General features: G+C 47.3%; 1 protein-coding gene across 2 annotated transcripts; it reads right to left on the bottom strand.

Moving 5' to 3' along the window:
- Positions 1–316: 316 nt before the first annotated feature.
- LOC149361250 (uncharacterized) lies at positions 317–18,022 on the bottom strand. Of its 2 annotated transcripts, XM_089569476.1 has the most exons (4): positions 13,419–13,452; positions 8,030–8,090; positions 1,850–2,016; positions 317–836 (listed from the first exon to the last, which is right to left on the bottom strand). In XM_089569476.1, exons 3-4 carry the CDS (start codon positions 1,943–1,945, stop codon positions 450–452), a joined length of 483 nt encoding a protein of 160 aa, XP_089425602.1. In that variant the 5' UTR covers positions 1,946–2,016; positions 8,030–8,090; positions 13,419–13,452; the 3' UTR covers positions 317–449. The 2 variants fall into 2 exon arrangements, with proteins under 2 accessions (XP_089425602.1, XP_089425603.1); XM_089569477.1 differs by lacking the exons at positions 8,030–8,090; positions 13,419–13,452 and adding an exon at positions 17,792–18,022.
- Between the last annotated feature and the right edge of the window lie 498 nt (positions 18,023–18,520).

Raw genomic sequence — 18,520 nt, 5'->3', positions numbered from 1 at the left:
TTAAATTGTCAGTTGTAAGTCAGCGCGTGTTCGTGTCTCTCTTTTTCTTGGTCCTTCGTTTTAGTTGCGCTGTTTCGTTCTTTAACGATGCAATACCAACTCGCCCACTATGCTATGTTGCTACAAGACTTTCTTGTACTGCATGGTGCTCTTTCCACACAAGCCCCCAGAGCCTGAACGTGTTCACTGCGGTATGCACGGCATAGTAAAATGTTTACAACGTAAAAACTTGTTTATTGAACTTTGAGGTAGATGTGCAATATACAAAGGAGGAAAACAATTTGCTTGTTCTTTTTTCATCGGTTCTTTTCGCGAACGTTTTTGAGTATGTACAGAATATGTACTTTGATTTTTGCCTCCTATACTATTGAATTTCTCCCTGTTACGAAATCTTCTTTGTTGCATTTCGCCTTTTGGGGGAACACCAAAGGAAGGAAAGTCCGTGGGCATCAGCCCTTGTGACCGTAGCCACCATATCCGCCATATCCGTATCCGCCGCCATATCCGTATCCGCCGCCGTATCCGTAGCCTCCTCCAAGACCGGAGTGGGCGAGAAGGGCTCCTCCACCGCTGACCTTGTTGACATGGTGCACCGTCTTCACAAGGAAGGCAGGTCCAGCCACGACTTTAGTGAACCCTGGGCCTCCACTCAGAAGAGCAACGCTGCTTCCCACGCCAACACCGCTCACGCCGTAGCCGAGGCCGTAGCCGCCATAGCCGCCGTAGCCACCGTAGCCGCCGTAGCCGCCGTAGCCACCATAGCCAGCCCCATAGCCCACTCCGAGGCCACCAGCCATTGCAGTAGCCAGTGCGGCGCAGAGGACGACGGCAATTGTCTGCAGCACGAAGGAAAATTTTTCAAAGTACACTTGTCTAATTCTGAAAAGATTCTGATAGTAATCTGACACCGGAAACACGGCGGCAGTAGCCGACTTTACGCACTAATAGTTTTCGAAAGTGTTCTATATTTCTCCGTGCCTCATATTTCCTGATGCACTCTTGCATTATAAACCGCTCTGTTACCTACGTGCAATAGCTTTAAAGTGAAATTATTCTTTCAAAAATCCAATTAATAACAGCTGTGCACAATCGTTTCTGAGCGAAGATCATCAAAAATGTTTCCTCTTTATAAATCTGCGGTGGTCGTCGTGTCAATTGGATCACTATATAATTATGACGACATCACATTAAACCTCTCGTTTTTGCCATTTGAACAGCTGAGTTTCTTTGAAGCCAGGGAATAAGGCTTGCTAAAATACGAGCCCTTACTATTTCACCGTAAAGCGCCTTGAATGAATAGCACCAAAAACACCATTAAAAATAGAAAATGAAGAAGTTCGCGCTGTGGAAAGCATATTGTTTAAGCTGGTATGTATGTTTAAGCTCTCGAGGCGCGCTTGTTCTGTTCGGTGTCCTGGAACCTGGGTCTACAATTCTTCGGTTCTTCCCGACGCCTACCTTCACGGATTCTCTGGTCGTGACAATATAAAACCAAAATTCTTGCAATACGCAAGTTATTTACCATATATAGCGCTGCATGGTTATATAGCGTTGCAGATATTTAGCATCAGCTATCACTAAAGATTTGAGTTGCAAAGTTTGCAGTTCGTATCAGCCGCTTGCGAACTGTCTTATTTTTCGTTCCACATCAAATGAAGCGTCTATTTCGTGTCATTCGCACTTGTTTCAAGGGACGTCAGTTGTTCTTCAGAGCGGGCTAACTGTGCTTACCCTGATTAGGTACTCAGCGAAATACCGGCTGAGTTCGAACTTTTTCAATTTATCGATTGCCCATTCGCATAGGGTGAGCAACCACACCCGCTTCGAAGAATTTTCAAACCGAACTCACCAGGGTGTTCATGGCAACGGTTGTTTCTTCTTCTGCTTCACGGCAGTCGATGTTTAGTCGTCCTTTCTCTTGCTGCTTATATACGCCGCACTGCATAAGGAAGGCCCGGTCAGCTACGGACGTGGGTCACGTATTCGGCGACGGTATCGCATGTGCCCTGCGTGCACCTGCGTCGTAAAATAAAAGCACAATCGGCGCACGTTCGTTCCCTCTTTCCTGCAATGCTTTTAAGCGGCCTGCACTGCCTTTCCGCTCTGGAGGAGAAAACAGGACAAGCAGAGCGGGCCTGCTTTAAGATGGAAGTGCGACAGCGATGGCTTCGCGTCTTCTGTGCGGGAAGAGGGTTCCTTCCCTGCTCTATGTGAATAAAATGGTCGAATGGACGGCATATCTGAGTACGCTCCCCACGTTTGTTCGAAGGCGGAAGGTTTCAAGCCGGCAGGTCTGCAAGGAAGTGCGTTCGCATCAGTGGAAGCACCGATAAAGTTTTGGGGAACGCCTTGCACCACGTCAACACGTGCCACAATGTTGCAGACTGCGTGAGTAGAACATAGAAAACCTCCTCCCTCAAACTCGTCTATTGAAAGTTCAGTTTAAAATTGCAGATGACAGCAGATGAACTAAATAGTCATCTATCTGAAGCAATACGAACGCTCAAGTGGCAGGACCTATGCAGAAAAAAATATTCAGCACAGCTGTGTTGGCAATGCTGTCTATATCGTTATCACCACTCGCTCTTTTAGTTATCATATCTTCAGTCTTTAAACCAAAGTGTCTGAAATTAACCAATGTTGGATACCCCACAGTGAATCTAAGAGTTTAATGGGAACGTTGAATGGTGGGAAAATGAGGCGCCTGTTATGACATTCATAGGAAACCGACAGTCATTACAACAGTCATGACCAAGGCAAAAAGGCGTCAACCGTCACCTAAAGGGCGACAGTTCGCTTCCTTCATACGGATTCATAACGACGGTTTCATTCCCCTACCGTTATATTCTTAATAGCTATCGAAGGCCTTGGTTATGACGGTCTTGATGCCATATTGGCATAACAGGGTTCTAGCATAGCTGCCGCTCTCAACGTTCGATCACGTTCCACATGGCACTTGCGGTAATGAAGGGCATTTTATGTCCGCCGCCATAGAAGGTGATTGCGCTGGTGATCACGTTCAAGGATAGGTTGCACACAACAAAGATATCCCCGAAAAGAGAATGCTGAGTATCGGCAGCGAAACATCAGTTATGCATAACGTGGTTTCGGATCGGCCTGGTGGTACGTGGTTGTCTTTTCAAGTGATTTGTATTCACTGATCTTTCAGGCACAAAAGAATTGTACTAATAAATTTTCATTTACGGATGCCAATAATATAAAAAGCAATTCTTCAGTGCTTTCTTTACTGTCTGTGACTATAGGCTTCCTTCATATTAAAACACCGATAAGGAAGGGCTGCTCCAGCAACAGCTTTCCGGATCTTTTTTTTTTTTATGAAAATCAGCTCGCGCTTTGTTGTCTAAAGTCCGGCGATATACATCTCTCAATTTTTAATACATAAAATAAAACATGTTGCGGTGTAGAACTATAAACACTGACTAGGTCATTAAAAAAAGGAAAATGTAATCACCTTCTTTAGTCTTTTAATACGAAACCTCTAGCTAGGAATGGTATATCAGCTGAAGCAAGCCTTCCGGTTCGCTACAGAAGGCAGTGTCTTGCCTGTCTGGATACTTTGTTTCTAGAAGAAACTTATCCTTTCGGCACTAAAACAGCAAGGTTTGCTTGACGATCTCTTATTCCTGATTTTTCAAGGACTGCTCCCTATTGCAGACTGCCTTGGCTGTGAGTGTGGTGAGATACTGTTTACAAAAGCCCGCCACACAGCAGCATCACCACCGTACGCAAAGAGCGGCGAAAAGTCGGCGCTACGATTGACTGAGCAAGTTTTGCTGGCGTTATGCTCAATTTAGTATCTAATCGAGCCCGCTTAGGTACAGCTGCCCTGGCGAGCACTCGGATTGCTTTCTTTTTCATTAAAAGTTGTTAGCGTATGCCCTTCTCATGTTGCTTGTAAATATACTAAGTCTGTTAAAGTGCTGTTTTATGTGCTTGTATTACCTCACAGCATACCATACAGCCGCGCTTTTCAAGCTCATTAAAGTAGTCATGTTATCCTCGCGATACCCGTGATGCCAAGAGGCAGCTGCTTGCAGGTAGCCCTCTGAAATCAGATACCCGGAAGTCGGGAAGTGCTCGTGCTTCCTCAGAGCATGGTCCTGTTATGTTTTCGTACGCACTGACATAGTTCTGCATCTACGATGCCGAGTTCTGCATAGTTCTGCATCTACGCCGTAGAAGCATAGTTCTGCATCTACGCCGAGTTCTGCATCTACGACGCATTCCTGCAAAATCCATGCGTCTGATCACCTTCGTTTTTGCACGGCATAATATGCCGTTCATTACTTATGCTGCAACCATGGTATGCCATACCACACGTGCGTAGAATAAGTATCAGCAACACCAAAGATGGGGAGCCGACTCGGCAGGCCACGCATACATCATGAACGACACGGCCAGCAAGATACTCAAACTTTTAAAATCACTACCGCTGATTGATCTACCTAGCGCAGAAGCTTCGCTTTCGACGGTTCCAGTCTCCCCACCACTGCTTTAGTCCTTCTATTTATTTATTTATTTATTTATTTATTTATTTACAGATACTGCAATCCACAAGGGATTTTAGTAGGGTGGGAATATAACGCAAACGCAATCAAAGACAACACAACAGGCAAAGTACACTGGCAGGTACAACAACAAACGCCATAACAATCGCCATTTTAACAGAATGCACTAACCAGCATAATATGAACAATTAATTTTTTTTTGCTGGGGAGGGGGGGGGGGGGGGTTGTCAGCAAAGACTGGCGGCAAACAAAGAAAGGGAGGATTGAGTTACTGCAGTATTATTTAAACTATTCCAGTCAGTTACAGTCCTGAGAAAAAAAGAATATTTAAAACAATTATTTCTTACTTGGAATGACGTCATAGTTAGTTTATGCCTCTGCCTGGTGGCATATCCGGAAGAAAATGTAATTATATCAGAGATGTTAACGTTGCAATGTCTATGTACAATCTGATCCATAAACTTTAATCGGGAAACTCGATTACGCTGGGTTAGTTCAGGCAAGTTGGCTTGTCTTAAAAGTTCTGTGACTGACGTACGGGAGAAATTATTATCGATAAAGCGAACCGCCTTTTTCTGCACTCGTTCAAGCTTTTTAATGTTAGTTTGTGTGAAAGGGTCCCAGATAATTCTACTGTCAGCATTATGCCGAGCCAGCGCACACGTATGGAATGATCATACCGAACACGCTTGGCCAGTTGTTGCTTGCAGTTTCAATGCTGCGTTTAGATTGCTTTTTTTTTCCAAGAAGCTACCTTCCCGGGATGGTGTCACAGGAGCTGATAGACGCTCTGCGGTCTCTGCGCTTGCATAAAACACTAGTTTTTCGACTGCGTGAGCAAGTCAGCGGCGCCTTCTCGTTCAACGTAACTGAGGAGAGCGGCCACAGTTCCTGGTGGTATCTAAGGTGCATTGCTATTTCCCTAATACATATTTTTATGGTAGAACAAATCTTATTTCTAACAAACAAGCTTTCGTTATATCTGCGGTCTTTGTAAGATGACTCAACTGTGAATGCTTTACCTCTTCTACCCTCCATGTTCTGTGCATCCATATCTGTTTGTTGCATGATTAAATATCACGTTAGATAGCATTTTGCCCTTTCAGGAACGGTGCATTTCTCTCCGTATATCTGCCATTACACGATGAAAAATTCTTACTCAACAAATGTAGACAACCCTACAGAAACTGCTGCCTGGCCATCAAAGTGTAATCATCATCAAATGCCCTCAGTTTTCACATACTGAGGGCATATATTGAAAATAATCTTGCCGAGTTGCATGACAAGTTACGTACTATAAAAGGAACAAGATTGATACGCTCGATAACCTGCCTAGAGAGCTGCAACGAACGAAACACAATTCCGTTCACTTAAAACCCTAGATAAAACTCGAACTTGATGTTTACAGAAAACCTCAGAAACGTAATCATCGCAACAATTTCCTTTTCTGTGCTTACACTGAATCAAATCCAAAACACCTTACTGCTGACTAGGAAAAACTTCCAATCAACATGTGTCTTCGCTCGCAGTTCGAGGCGCTAAAAGAGTTAAAGCTAAAAGGCCAGCCAATTTTCCCTCTGCATAAAATCGGCGTGTAATTGTTAATTAATGCAGTTTAAAAGATATTACGTCGGCAGTCTATAAACAGGGGAATTAAAAAGGGTGTTGCCTCATCTCAGAGGATTTTCTGGTCGTAATGCGATAACAGAAAGTATTTGTGGGTGTACGCGAATGCGCACGGTAAAGACAAACTGAAAGCATAATTGTTTGTTTATACTTGAATTGCATTAAACGAGAACCGTCAATCGGAAGAATTTTCGGCATTTTAGCATGAATGATACTAGATTCGGTGCAATTTTGAGAGCAATATAAAGTTTTAGGCTAGCTTTAGAGTAGTTGATTAATGAAAATTACTTCGCTCTTGTGCTATGCGCGCGTTATTAAATAATTAATGAGAATGAACGGGAGTATCAGATGCCAAATTGTTCACAAAGTCCTTTTCTTTGGAACAAAGGTACCAGTTCTTCTCTAGACGTCAAGTTATAAAAATAAAAGCTTAACTTTAACGCCCATATCTACGTGGCAACATTTCTTAAATAGACAATATGGAATACTCATTGCGCGTATATGCAGAAAAAAATGACGGACGATTTAGCGTCGTTAGTCCAAATACGAATTAGGAGCGCTAACATTTCGGTTTTCATTCTCTCATTGGTCATTCTCTGTCTTATTTTCATCGATCCCTGGGAGTTCTGGTGCAGCTACGTAATTCGGTTTATGAAAGTTTAACGTTTCAAAGCTACTCATGCCATGAGCGATGCCGTAGTGAAGGGCGCCGGAAATTCCGACCACCTGGGGTTCTTTAATGTGCATTGACATCGCACAGCAAGCGGGCTTCTAGGTTTTCGCCTTCATCGAAATTTGAACCCCACTGCCAGGATCGAACCCGCGTCTTTCGGTTCAGCAGCCTAGCGCCATCGCCACTGTGCCACCACGGCGGCTAGTTACGTAATTTAGTTACCTAAAATGTATCAACGTATGAGGGAATATGCATGCTCCATCAGCTAGTAACAATACCACGCCAGTCGATAGAGCGGCAGACCTACAGCAAACTATTTACAGCTCTGCTCTTAGGCGCCCGTTCTCCTTTGAGCGTCGCCGTCCGCCTCGGCGTAACCGAGCGAAAGAGCGCATTGGAGGATGAAAGAAAGCGAACGCAGCGCAGCGGAGGATTAAATACTTAGAAAGGTGATGGTTTGGGCTAGTGGGAAATTCCCAAGAGGATCCATACTGCAGAAACAACGAAGAGCCAAGATAGAAGCGTGAAATTCCACTAAAGGCAATATTTTGCGCTGACAGAGATTATAAAGCTACAAACCAGGTGCAAGAGGGGAAGCACATGAAGGAGAGAACTAAAGCAGCTTAAAAAAAAACTAAACCAACTGCAAAAAAAAAATCCTAAAAGGGATGTGCGTTTCACAACTTTGCATGCATACAAGAAGTCGATGTGTTTACTTGATAGTGACAGTGGAATGGGGAAGTCTATCTGCAAAAGAATGCATTATGTAATGGTTCATGCATTCCTCCGTCTCTGACTGATCTGTACCTTGCGAGACTGGACAGAAGGCTCAAGGTAATAGTCTTGACACTAAAGAATTCGGTAGAACTTTATGATTTGTAGTTGACTTCTTAGTAGAGGTTGGGAAGAGCAATAAAGGCGTTTGTGCTGTAGCAGAGAACGCTATAATCTCTTTCACTAAAAGCCTTAAAGCGCTGAAGGTCGCACCTGAGGTTCCTGTTCAGGGCACCATACGATTTCTTGACTCAAAGCAGGTTTTCTTGAAACGCATTTGCTGGGTGTGTGCGCCTTGGAATGATCAGCCCATCTTTCCCTTTTCATCCACACATACGAAGCTGGTCAAGAGAGATGGGGTGAATACATGCCTTTCTAATGCGATGAATAAGACGTCTACATGCTTAATAAAGCAAGTTCAACAAACCGTCTATCGTGTTCGGGCAGGTCGTTTTGCGAGGCACTTAGTAATCGCGGTTGCAGAGGGCCTGCACACAAAAGACAAGGAAACAGAAAGCACTGCTGAACGCGAGGGTGTCAGCAAAACAGCGGTCATGACGTGTACCCACTAGCTGTCATATGCTTTCGAAAAGGCTGGCCCGAAAGTGGGAGTGAAGGTTTTCATTTCTGCGCCAAAGGAGTTGTCAGCGCATTTGCAAGACCGCTAGCCCCAATAGCACCCACCGGAACAATTAATCAATATGGCACCAGAACCCGTTTGCACTGTCCACTGAAAACACTGCGTACAAGATACCGACAAGGTTTTACCTTGGCCTGGCGTTTTTACGCTCTTGCTTTTAGCTTCTACTCAATGATTTGGCCTTTGCACAGTTTTTTGCTATGTATATTGTTGGCTTCGCATCACATAGTGGTATCTAGGTTTTTTAAATGTTGCGCTACCGAATTAACTATCCCCTTACCCTCCGCTCCTTTTTATATTTTTGTTATTTTCTGTTCATTCGGGCGTGCCACTTCTCCTTTTGCCTTTGCCACCGTCCCTTGCATGTAGATTGTTGGCTTCGCATCACAGCGTTGTATCTAGGCTTTTTAAATGTTGTGCCACCAAATTAACTATCCACTTGCTTTCCGCTTCATTTTAATATTTGTTGTTTTCTGTTTTTTCGGGCGTGCCACTTCTCGTGTTTGTGACGATAAAGGGAGAAAACATGGCGACTCTTGCGGTTCTTGGAGTGTTAAAATCTTGCAACAGCTCTGTGAATGCGCATATTTTACCAGTTTTTGCTCGTCATTTCTCGCTCAAACTATGAAAGGTGTGGTTCGGCGCTTTCTGAAGTAAAGCTGTTAGTTCATCGCAGTTGTGTCTATTCTCTGTCGTCTTTCGTCCGGCAGCGCTGCATCACCTAGACATGACAAGATACTGCTATCAAGCGTCAAGTCGTACTAAGGCCAAACGGGCCGTTGCGTAAATGTGCGCTTAAGCCTACACAGCAGGAAGGTTAGGGACGGGAGGTCTGGATATTTTACACGTCATTGCCGTTCTAACAATTACAAAATCTGGCTTCGAGTACTGCCTGGTTATGAGAAAAAATGCGGATAACAAATAACAGAAATAATTGAGGCCTTTGCAATAAAGAGTGCTGCGAGTGAAAATTGTGTGAGCGGTCTCTCAAATTGAATTAAGAAAATAAATCGCTTTCTTTAAGCACGCCAGCTCGCGAACCAGTGAAACGTGCCTTCCAGTTTTTATGCTTTATTTTGGTTGCAGTCACTTCAACTTTCGTTTGATATTGTGATGCCAGCTGTTAAATTTCACACTGCTAGCCTGATAACCGTACAAGTGTTTTTTCCGCACTCGTATGTGATTAGTACCTTTATAAACCCTGTGAGTGACAAATAAAGCCTTTAGTTGCAGTTAGCGCTTCTGCATTGTCCTTTAGTAGCTTGGGCGCTATGAAACCAATTGTGGATTGAAGACGACGATAGCGAAAGAGCGCGATGAAGAAAACTGTGGAGTGAAGGCAGGAACTGCGGCGGCGGGCCGCGGTAAGAAAGAAGGAAAAAAATTTCTGGAGCACGCCCGATAGCTTTATCTCTCCCGCTAGGGCATCTCAGCTCACGGCCCTGGCCCTTCACTACCGGGACTTTGGCGGAGCGGAGTTCATGGACATGCCGCTCGAGATGGTTCGAGCCCTCCCAAGAGGTGAGGGAAAGGAGACACAGCTTGACGACAGATTCAGCACATGCCGAATCGGGCGCGGGCGGGAATCGGGCAAAAATCGGGAAGCGGGCGGTGCCGCCGCCCGCTTCCCGAAATTTCGATCTTGGTTGTTTACGAGCATATTGAGTGACGTCAAGCACTTATTGGTCGGGCTGCGTCGAAGAAAAAGAAAGACAGGCACCTACTTTCCAGCAGACGTGAAGAGCAAGCGTTTAGCTCGAATATCACTGTGTTAGCTTTGATAGCTGGGCGGAGCTTCTGCTTCTACTGTGTAAGCATGGATAGCTGGGCGGAGCTTCTCCTTCTACTGTGTGCAGATATTCTCAGGCAGCTCTCCCTGAACATGAGCGAAGCAATCAGAGTCAGTGTTTTATCCGTCCCTGCTGCTAAACGAGCTTTCTACATAGAGACCAAGAAATAGTAAGGGCCTGTTTCTTGAAGATTATTTTTGAAAAATAAAGAGCACTCAGTAACTGCTCACAAATGCATGTCTCCCTCAAAGTATTTGCCTCAGTATATCAAAAAATCGTAAATCTAAAGACCTGTGCACAAATTTTCCATTAGGAAGTATCGTAGCTGCCGGTGAATTTCGTTTGTGAACATGTGTCCTTTAAAATTTCATTTCCCATAGTAGATTCCTCCTTATGCACAGACGTGAGGAGCAGTGGAGACCGCCGGCGCGGAAGCAGAATTGCTTGTCAGCATTATTGACAACGATGCTCGGCTGCTGACCCGAAAGACGCGGGTTCGATCCCGGCCGCGGCGGCTGAATTTCGATGAAGGCGAAATTCTAGAGGCCCGTGTACTATGCGACCCCAGGTGGTCGAAATTTCTGGAGCCCTTCACAACGGCGTCCCTCATAGCCTAAGTTGCTTTGGGACGTTAAACCCCAATAAACCAAACCAAACCAAACCTTCATTCACGGGGGCCATTTTAAAGCGAAAGCTTTACTACTTGCACTTTCAGCCTTTGCCGTGGCGCGGCGGTGCCACCACCAGCGCCTAACGCCTGCGCTCTCCGCTAGGAGCGCAACAGGTGCTTTGTGACGTCACGCCGAAGAGAAGGGCGACCGACTCGCGCCGTCGCAAGCCGCGGCAGTGCCACCACGGCGTGGCCTCCGCGTTCGAAGCGCGCTTTTGAGCAACGGCGCGCGCCGCCGTCGGAGCAGATCGCGGCGGCCACGACCACGGGCGCTTAACTCCTGCGATTTATTCTCGACTCACGTCGCTAGAAAGCAGTAGTTGTGCCAACCACCAGCGCCTTAACATTGCTTGGCGGCGATGCCGCCTACCACTAGGGAGGCTCGTCGTAATGCGCGTAAAAGAGAGCGGCGAGCTACAGAGACAGAGGAAGAGCGTGAAACAAGACTCGCTAAGCGACGTGCCCAGTATGCGGCTCGGCGAGACCGTGCGAGCTCTTCAGTGGATGATGGGACTGATTCGCTCAGTGTTATCGACAGTGACCAAGTATATCCTCACAGCCGCAGCGATTATAGTTTCACTACTAGTTGTACATAGAATAGCCAAGTGATCACCACAGCAGCACCAATGTATACATCAAGTTTCATACAAGCACCACAACAGCACGACTGTTATGTGAACAAGGGCGTAGCCAAGGGTATTGCTTTCGCAATTTCCTGACTTAACCAAGTTGAGCCACAGCCATTTTTTTTGGCACATCTCGCAGCTTGAGCAGAAAAGGCCGGAGAAGGTATCGATAAGGCGGTTAGATATGACCGCAGTGTTTCGCCGTGCACCATGCACCACACAATGGTGGCCACTGTGAGGTCGTAGCATACTCCCTATTGTCGCGGCCCACTCGGAAATGGGTGTGCAACATGGTGGATAAGTAACTGCTTGCCCGCCAGAAGACAGTTTGTAATGCGTGCAGAATATTCTTCCGCTCCTGTTTCGGCTCTTCCAGTTGGGCCTCAGGGCAGCGTTATAGCTCACATCTTTTCCTTGCTCTTCATGAATGGTAACGCGAAAGAAAACAGTTGAATGCAAATATTTTCTGATGACTGCGCACTTCATTAACAGTAAAAGAATACCGATCATGAAATTGAACTTAACAAGCCATTAAAACGTAGCGCAGTGGCGCAACAGCCAAGAGTTACCAATACATTTATTCAAAAAATGGTTGCAATGCATGTTACAAAGAAAAAAGAAAATCAGATTATTCTATTTCCTTACCACTGCCATTATTCCAAAGTGTAACCGAGCATCCTCATTTGGTATCCATCATTTCTTCCAGCTTAACCTAGACAGCGCATGCGCCGCAGGTAGCCAACAAATGCAGAAAGTGGGTTTTTTTGTTAAATTTTGTGGCACTCGACATTTCGAACTTAATAACTTGGTGCTCTCACAGATATTTAGCTGATTTCAGAATATGGAAATAATTTTTGGTTGTGAGCACGAAACAAAAATCTACACGATCAAATTGATGTGCATGAAATAACATTATGCGTGATCAAATTGATAAAGGAAAGGTGTGCGTTTTCTTAATAGCCGTCACAAGCATGTTTACTCGCCCACCTAGACCCCTTTCAGCTGAAAAGGAGGTGTTTATAAACTTTAAATGCATTAACCAGACTTGAGAGATGCACTCAAATAGGTTAGAAAAAAGAGCCCATAATATAACTTTTTTGTTCTGCTTTCCACAATCACTATGCGATTATAATGAATTGCATCGATATATTGCTGAGCAGGCAATGGTTTACGAATTTTTTAATGATGTTTGCTTTTCTGTACACGTTCCTGGAAAATTTGTATTTTTATTTTTATCTAGAGTGCAGGCATAAAAAATTCTAAATAAATGGGAGTCTCTGTCCACCCACTGCTGTAATGACCCCTCTCGATTGCAAGTTAAATTAGCCCAAGTTGGTGGAAATTTCTGGAGCTCTTCATAACAGCGTCTCTCATAGCCTGAGTCGCTTTGGGACGTTAAACCCCCGTAAATTAAACAAAACCCTCTGGAATTGGCAGTATGCTTAAAATAAATAAATTAATAAAGAAATAATTTACAAATGAATGTGAAGTAGCCCTATATATTGGCCTACCTGTTCTCACACACATTTCCTTTTGAAACAGTTTTTTTACCAATACCTGCGAGGGAGCGCTCTACCCTTCCGCAGTGCTACTCCGGGCTAGTGAGTTTGCTGGCGCCAGCCGTGTGACTCTTTTTTCAGCGCAAGAAATGTTGGAAATAAATTTATTCACATTATCTTTGGATTTTTTTTCCATTTTCAGATCATATTAGCGTAGCTAGTCGAGCTCACCATAGAATTAAGTAAAAAAAAACGGGTATATATTTCTTTTGAGCAAAGAGGCAAAATTTGAGACTCGCACAAAATTTTAAAAGCATGAATATATTGTCAGAAAACAAGGGAACAAAAATCTGGAATGTAGGTTTTACGCTCTGCTATTTCAGAGACCAGTATACAGTCACAAATCCCTTCATGCTCAATTTAATACTAGCAAAAAAAAATAAAAATCAGTCGCTCGTGCGAAGCGTTTCGGTTACTGGGTAGTGCAGCGCCAAGCTCGACTGCGGGCCGCCTTGAAAGAAGATAGTCGTGTGAGTAAAAAAATCTCTAGCTCTCCCGTAACCGAAAGTAGAGTAAGCATGAAATGTTTACCGGCATAACACGAAGCGTACGCGGACAGGACGAGACGCAGGCCTGACAAGAATGTATATGCAGCGCGTTCGAAACTATAGAAAGTGCGCAGAGGCGAAAGCGTTTTCCGCACCACTTTGCCTATGTGACACTGGTGACGTCACCACTGGATTACGTCACACATAACTGATGATGAAGTAATTACAAATTACTAATTAGTGACTAATTGCTGATTAATAACTAACCACTAATTAAATTGCTAATTAATGACGCTTAAGCTTCGCCTTTAGGAGTGGAACGCGACAGCGTGTTGTAGCGCTGCCAGGCAGTTCACGGAACGCCACCATCCGTTCGGCGCGATGCATTGCCCTTTGAACGCAACGCTTTTTGAGGAAAGGAAATGGCGCATCTCGGTGGACACCCGAACCGCACCGTAAAGGCAGGGAGGAACGCCACCACACGTTCGGCGCGAAGCTATACCGGCGCTTGTACGCCGGTACTGTAGGAGGGCTTAGAGAGTCTCGTTAAATCTCGTACGGTGCCCGGATGCTCTCGTTTCAGTGCCCGGATGAGTGGAATTCAGTGCACGGATGTTGGCTCTCGGTCTCGGCGTGACGTCACCACACCGCCGACAACGGGAGCTAAAGGCATTTCATGCTTAAAAACGTCAGCTGTAGATACATGCCCGGAAAAAGGCCCCCCCTAAGGAGCTTCCCGGAGAAAATATCCCCCAGGGAAGCGCCCTCTAGGATCAAATGTCCCCAAGTCTAAAGTTACGCAAAGAATGATTTTTCCCGGAGACCACTCGACAAACACTTGGTCTCTATATCGGACTCTTCCTTGAGTTTCAGAATACATGTAAGCATGAAGTATTTTGCAGCACCTGACCACTCCATGGTCATGCAGTCTCCATTCTGAAAATAAACCCCGCAGCATTTAAATAAAAAATTGCGAAAGTATCCAACATTTAGCGCTCTGCAAACCGTTCCACCACGTCTGTTAACGCATACACATACCCTGCAATCGCTGCTGCAAATGTGAAGCTGCTTTCTGCAGGTGCAGTTCGTAGGCGCTGAGCTACCACTTCCTATATGTTGCAGTGGGTTCATGTGATAGGTCGATGATATTGTACAGGGCATGCGCAGTGCTTGTCCCGCGCCCCCATTAAAGTATGAGTATGACGCCCAACATAAAAGGTTTCTAGCTTATATCTATTCTGTGTATTAAGATGTCCTCATCTATTGTTGTTCCGAGCTTTAGTGATAAACCACAGCCGTATTACCTTTGCGTTCACCACACCATTGCGTCACGGGTCAGTGATGCGTTCCGCCGTTAAACAGCTTAAATCCGCCTCATGGGGTAAGAGCCCACTAGTGGCATCTCCCACATGCAAGGCCGACGCTCAAATCACTGCGAGTTACGAGGCACGAGGTCTTTGATGGCATCTGTTTGGGGCCTTTTTCCCTCCTTCTTGAATGGGGACATTTTTGCCATGGACGTTTTTTCAGGGGAATTTTTTCTGCGGACGTATATTCCGGAGACATTTTTCCGGGGACGTTTTTTTTCCGGAAGCAAGAAACACGATTGCCTGCAAACATGGTGGTACAGATTGTTCTTAACATGTACAGTGCCTTCAATACGGAAGTTACATAAGGGCAGCGGTCGATAGTCTGTGCTGGGCGGAGCAGTCATCTCCATCCATCCTTTGAAACATAGCTATCGCGTCCACATACAAAGTCAACTTTCGATGCTGTGAAATTGCGAGAACACCGTCATTGCTGAGCGCGGTTTCACCGAGAATAGGAAGCACCTTAGGCACCATGCTCGCTGCGAGGCGATTGGCTTCTACGGATGTTTAAAAATGCGCCCTCACGTGACTGACGAAAATGATCGAATACTCAACTCACGACGAGATGTTGTGGAACACGGTTGATAGAGTTACTTGTCCAGAAGAGGCCCGGATCGTACAGAATGGGCACCTCACGCCATCGCTCAAACTCATCGGTTCGAATACGCGTGGTAAGGAAAGCGTTAAACAGCCACTTTCTATCCAAAATCTCTCTCACAGCAAGCATTGAGGCGCTTGGCAGAGCGAATTTTTCCGTTAGTCGAACCCTGCACGGGTAATTTCCGCAAAGCCACTTGCAGAACCTACGAGCATAGTTATGCCGCGATAGCGAATTCAGTGTTGATAAGACTGCGCGCTCGCTGGCTTCCTTGCGCTTACTAATTCTCCAAGACAGCCTGTCAGCGCGGAAGCGATAAGCGGCCCTTGCGGCTTTTCTGCAGGAAAAGCCTGGTGTGACGGATGTGTGCAGGCAAACAGGCCAGCATATTAGGAAGGGCGAACCCCGCATATCTCGCCAAACGGCATGCAACATATTAGGGAGGGTGAACTCCGCATACCGGCATGTGCGGTTAAATAGCGGTAGCAAGAAGTTCGGCCAGCTTTACCGAGGTAACACGTTATGTTGGGCTAGTCGGTTCATGGTTAGACCAAAACAGAACTGCGCGGAGACGACGGGACAAAAGAACGCACGAATACACACGAATACACACACACGCTGCGCTTTTTTTTTGTGCGTATTCGTGCCTTGTTTTGTCCCGTCGTCATCGCGCAGTTCTGTTTTGCTTTACCGAGGTCTATCCACTACTTCTAAACCTGGACATCGTAGCCCTCCACACGCCGTAACAAGCCCGGGATATCATCTTTCTCCTAGGCGACGAGATGCAACAGCGTCCGTTGTGTTTGTTCGCTAATGGCTCGCTAGATATTCGATCGTCGTGTTGCTTTAGCAGATGCAAAAACTGTGAGTATATTTTCTCTCCCCTGTCTCAGAAACATGTGAATGAAGTAAGTCGCTGCACTCATTGAGACTGGCGAATATTTTCTTGTCTGCATTCGCGGCTGTACCGAGTTAGGGAAATGTCAAGCAATCAGTGAGAGGTTTCTGATTTCTTTCTGAAACTCTGATTTCTTGGCGTGCTTAAATTTTTTACGCACTTCGCAATGTGCATGTCTGCAAAACGCGACATGCAGGCCGAGACTTACAAAAATGTCACTTTTTCTAAGTATAAGATTAACTTCTTCCTCTGAAAGACAGTTAATAATGCCTACCTTGACCCCAACATACTTTTAACTGCTCTTTATTAACACCTTTGTTTGTCATGATCCTGTAGCGCCCGGCGACGCTATAAAGCGCAGGCGCTGAGATCGGCGTTCCCGCGACAGAAGAAAATAAAGAACGACAGCGCGTGCTCGGAGCGCACGCCCGGTACACGTAGTTCGGAACTGGAAGCCTGCCACGCTGGTCGTCTCTCTCTTGCGCTCCGCTGCGACCCCGCAAAATCCTCAACAGTGGTGACCCGGCGAACCGTGCCTTCTATCCCAGCGGCGTCCTAGCATGGCATACTGGCAGCACCCAAGTTTCGACCCGCCGCTCCCGGCGTTCCGGCCTGCAGGCGTCTGCGGGTGGTTCGCCCAACTGGAGGCTGCGATGTACCTGAACGGCATCACCATCCAGCCGTTCAAACACGCAGTCCTTTGCGACATCCTCCCGCCCGACCTCCTGCGTCGGCTCACCTACTCTTCCTTCGGCTGCCGGCCATACGATGAGCTGCGTGCGGCCGTCTTGGCGGACTTCGGAGCCTACTACGTTCCGCCGCCCCTCTACGACGCAGCGGACCCGTTTTCGCCACCGCCAGCCTCTGGCCCTGCGCCGGCCTCGCTCGCGCCCACGCAGCCTTCATCAGAACCCGGCCCGCCTCAGCAGCCCCTCGCCGCCTCGCCGCCACTCCAGTCCAGCGTCTCCGGCCCAGCTTCTTTATCACCGACCGCACCAGACGCTGCCGCATCGCTTCCGGCAGCACATCCTGCTACCCCGGTTACGCTAGCAGCACTGTGCGACGACTCCACGGCACCAAGTCCGCACTCATTCCCTCAGCAGCTCGGTGAGGTGCCTGGCCCACCGCGGTTTGCCACGTCAGCGAACTCAGCGACAGATGCGCCTCGCGCTACCCTATTCAGTGCCTCCGGCCATACCGCCTCCCATAAGGACGATACAGCGTCTACGGCACAGCCAGGTGAGCAACTTCACTCAGCTGCAATAGTGCCGCCGACAGTCGAGCTCTTCCTCGACGAGTGCCCCATTCTGCCAACTTCTGTACCCTACTGCGTAGCATCGCTGCCAGCCGAACGCTCAACTGCCGCCTCATCGCTCATTCCGCTCAAGCCGTCAGTCATTGACCTGAGCGATTGCGCTAAGGGCGAAGTGAGATTGCCGGCACAGCAGCATCTGTCAGATACCGGCCCCACTACCCCGGCGGCCACACCGCCTGCCCAAGAGGCCCCACCCCAAGCCCTGAGTACTGTCACCCGCTTCTCGGAGTCTTACCCTGGCAGCTCGACACTGTCGCAGCAAGCGTCTGCTTTGGTGCCTGCCTTGTGCCACCTTCAGGAGCGAATGGCAGAGCTATCCACACCGAGTAGTGCAGCAACTGTCCATCCACCAGCTGTGTCTGTTGCTGCCAGCCAGCCGTCTGATGTCGCAGTCTCAGCTCCACGGCCTGTCACTGGCACAACCTTCTTGCAGCCACCCGCAGCCGACCATGCCCACACGCACATCACCACTGGCCCGTCGCTCCGGCATGTCACTCCAGCTTCACCCAAGCACCTTGCATTGAGCCCAGCAACTTCCTCCGGCATAGTCACAGCTGTCACCGTTGTGTCGTTGGTCAAAATACAGCTGCTGTCAGTCCACGGAGCCGTTTCGCCCACTCCAGCGCATGTGACGACGTACTCGGCGCGCCAGATTCCCACCGACACCAGCTCCAACGTCCCCACACCGACGACACTTGTGTCCGCGGGCAGCACTACAGTCGGTGACGGCCCGACCATGGCCTCCCCTGCTCCCATGTCCGTTGTCAGCTCGGCACCCTGCATCATTCGCCCCTTGCGCAGCAGCCCGGCTCGTCCACCTGAGCCGGCGCACTCCACCCGACTGCTCTTCCCGGCCCCTGACCTGAATTTACCGGACCTTGTAGCGACCCCGTGGGGACACTGTTACTCTAGCTGCCTGCTTGCCTGCCGTGGCTACTCCATCTCTGCCCCGTCGGCAAGTACA

This window comes from Amblyomma mixtum, chromosome 2 (assembly GCF_055824585.1).
Source record: "Amblyomma mixtum isolate Tamu chromosome 2, ASM5582458v1, whole genome shotgun sequence".
Lineage (NCBI taxonomy): Eukaryota > Metazoa > Arthropoda > Arachnida > Ixodida > Ixodidae > Amblyomma > Amblyomma mixtum.
The sequence above is the reverse complement of the archived record's forward strand: the minus strand, read 5'-3'. Positions and strand labels throughout refer to the sequence as shown.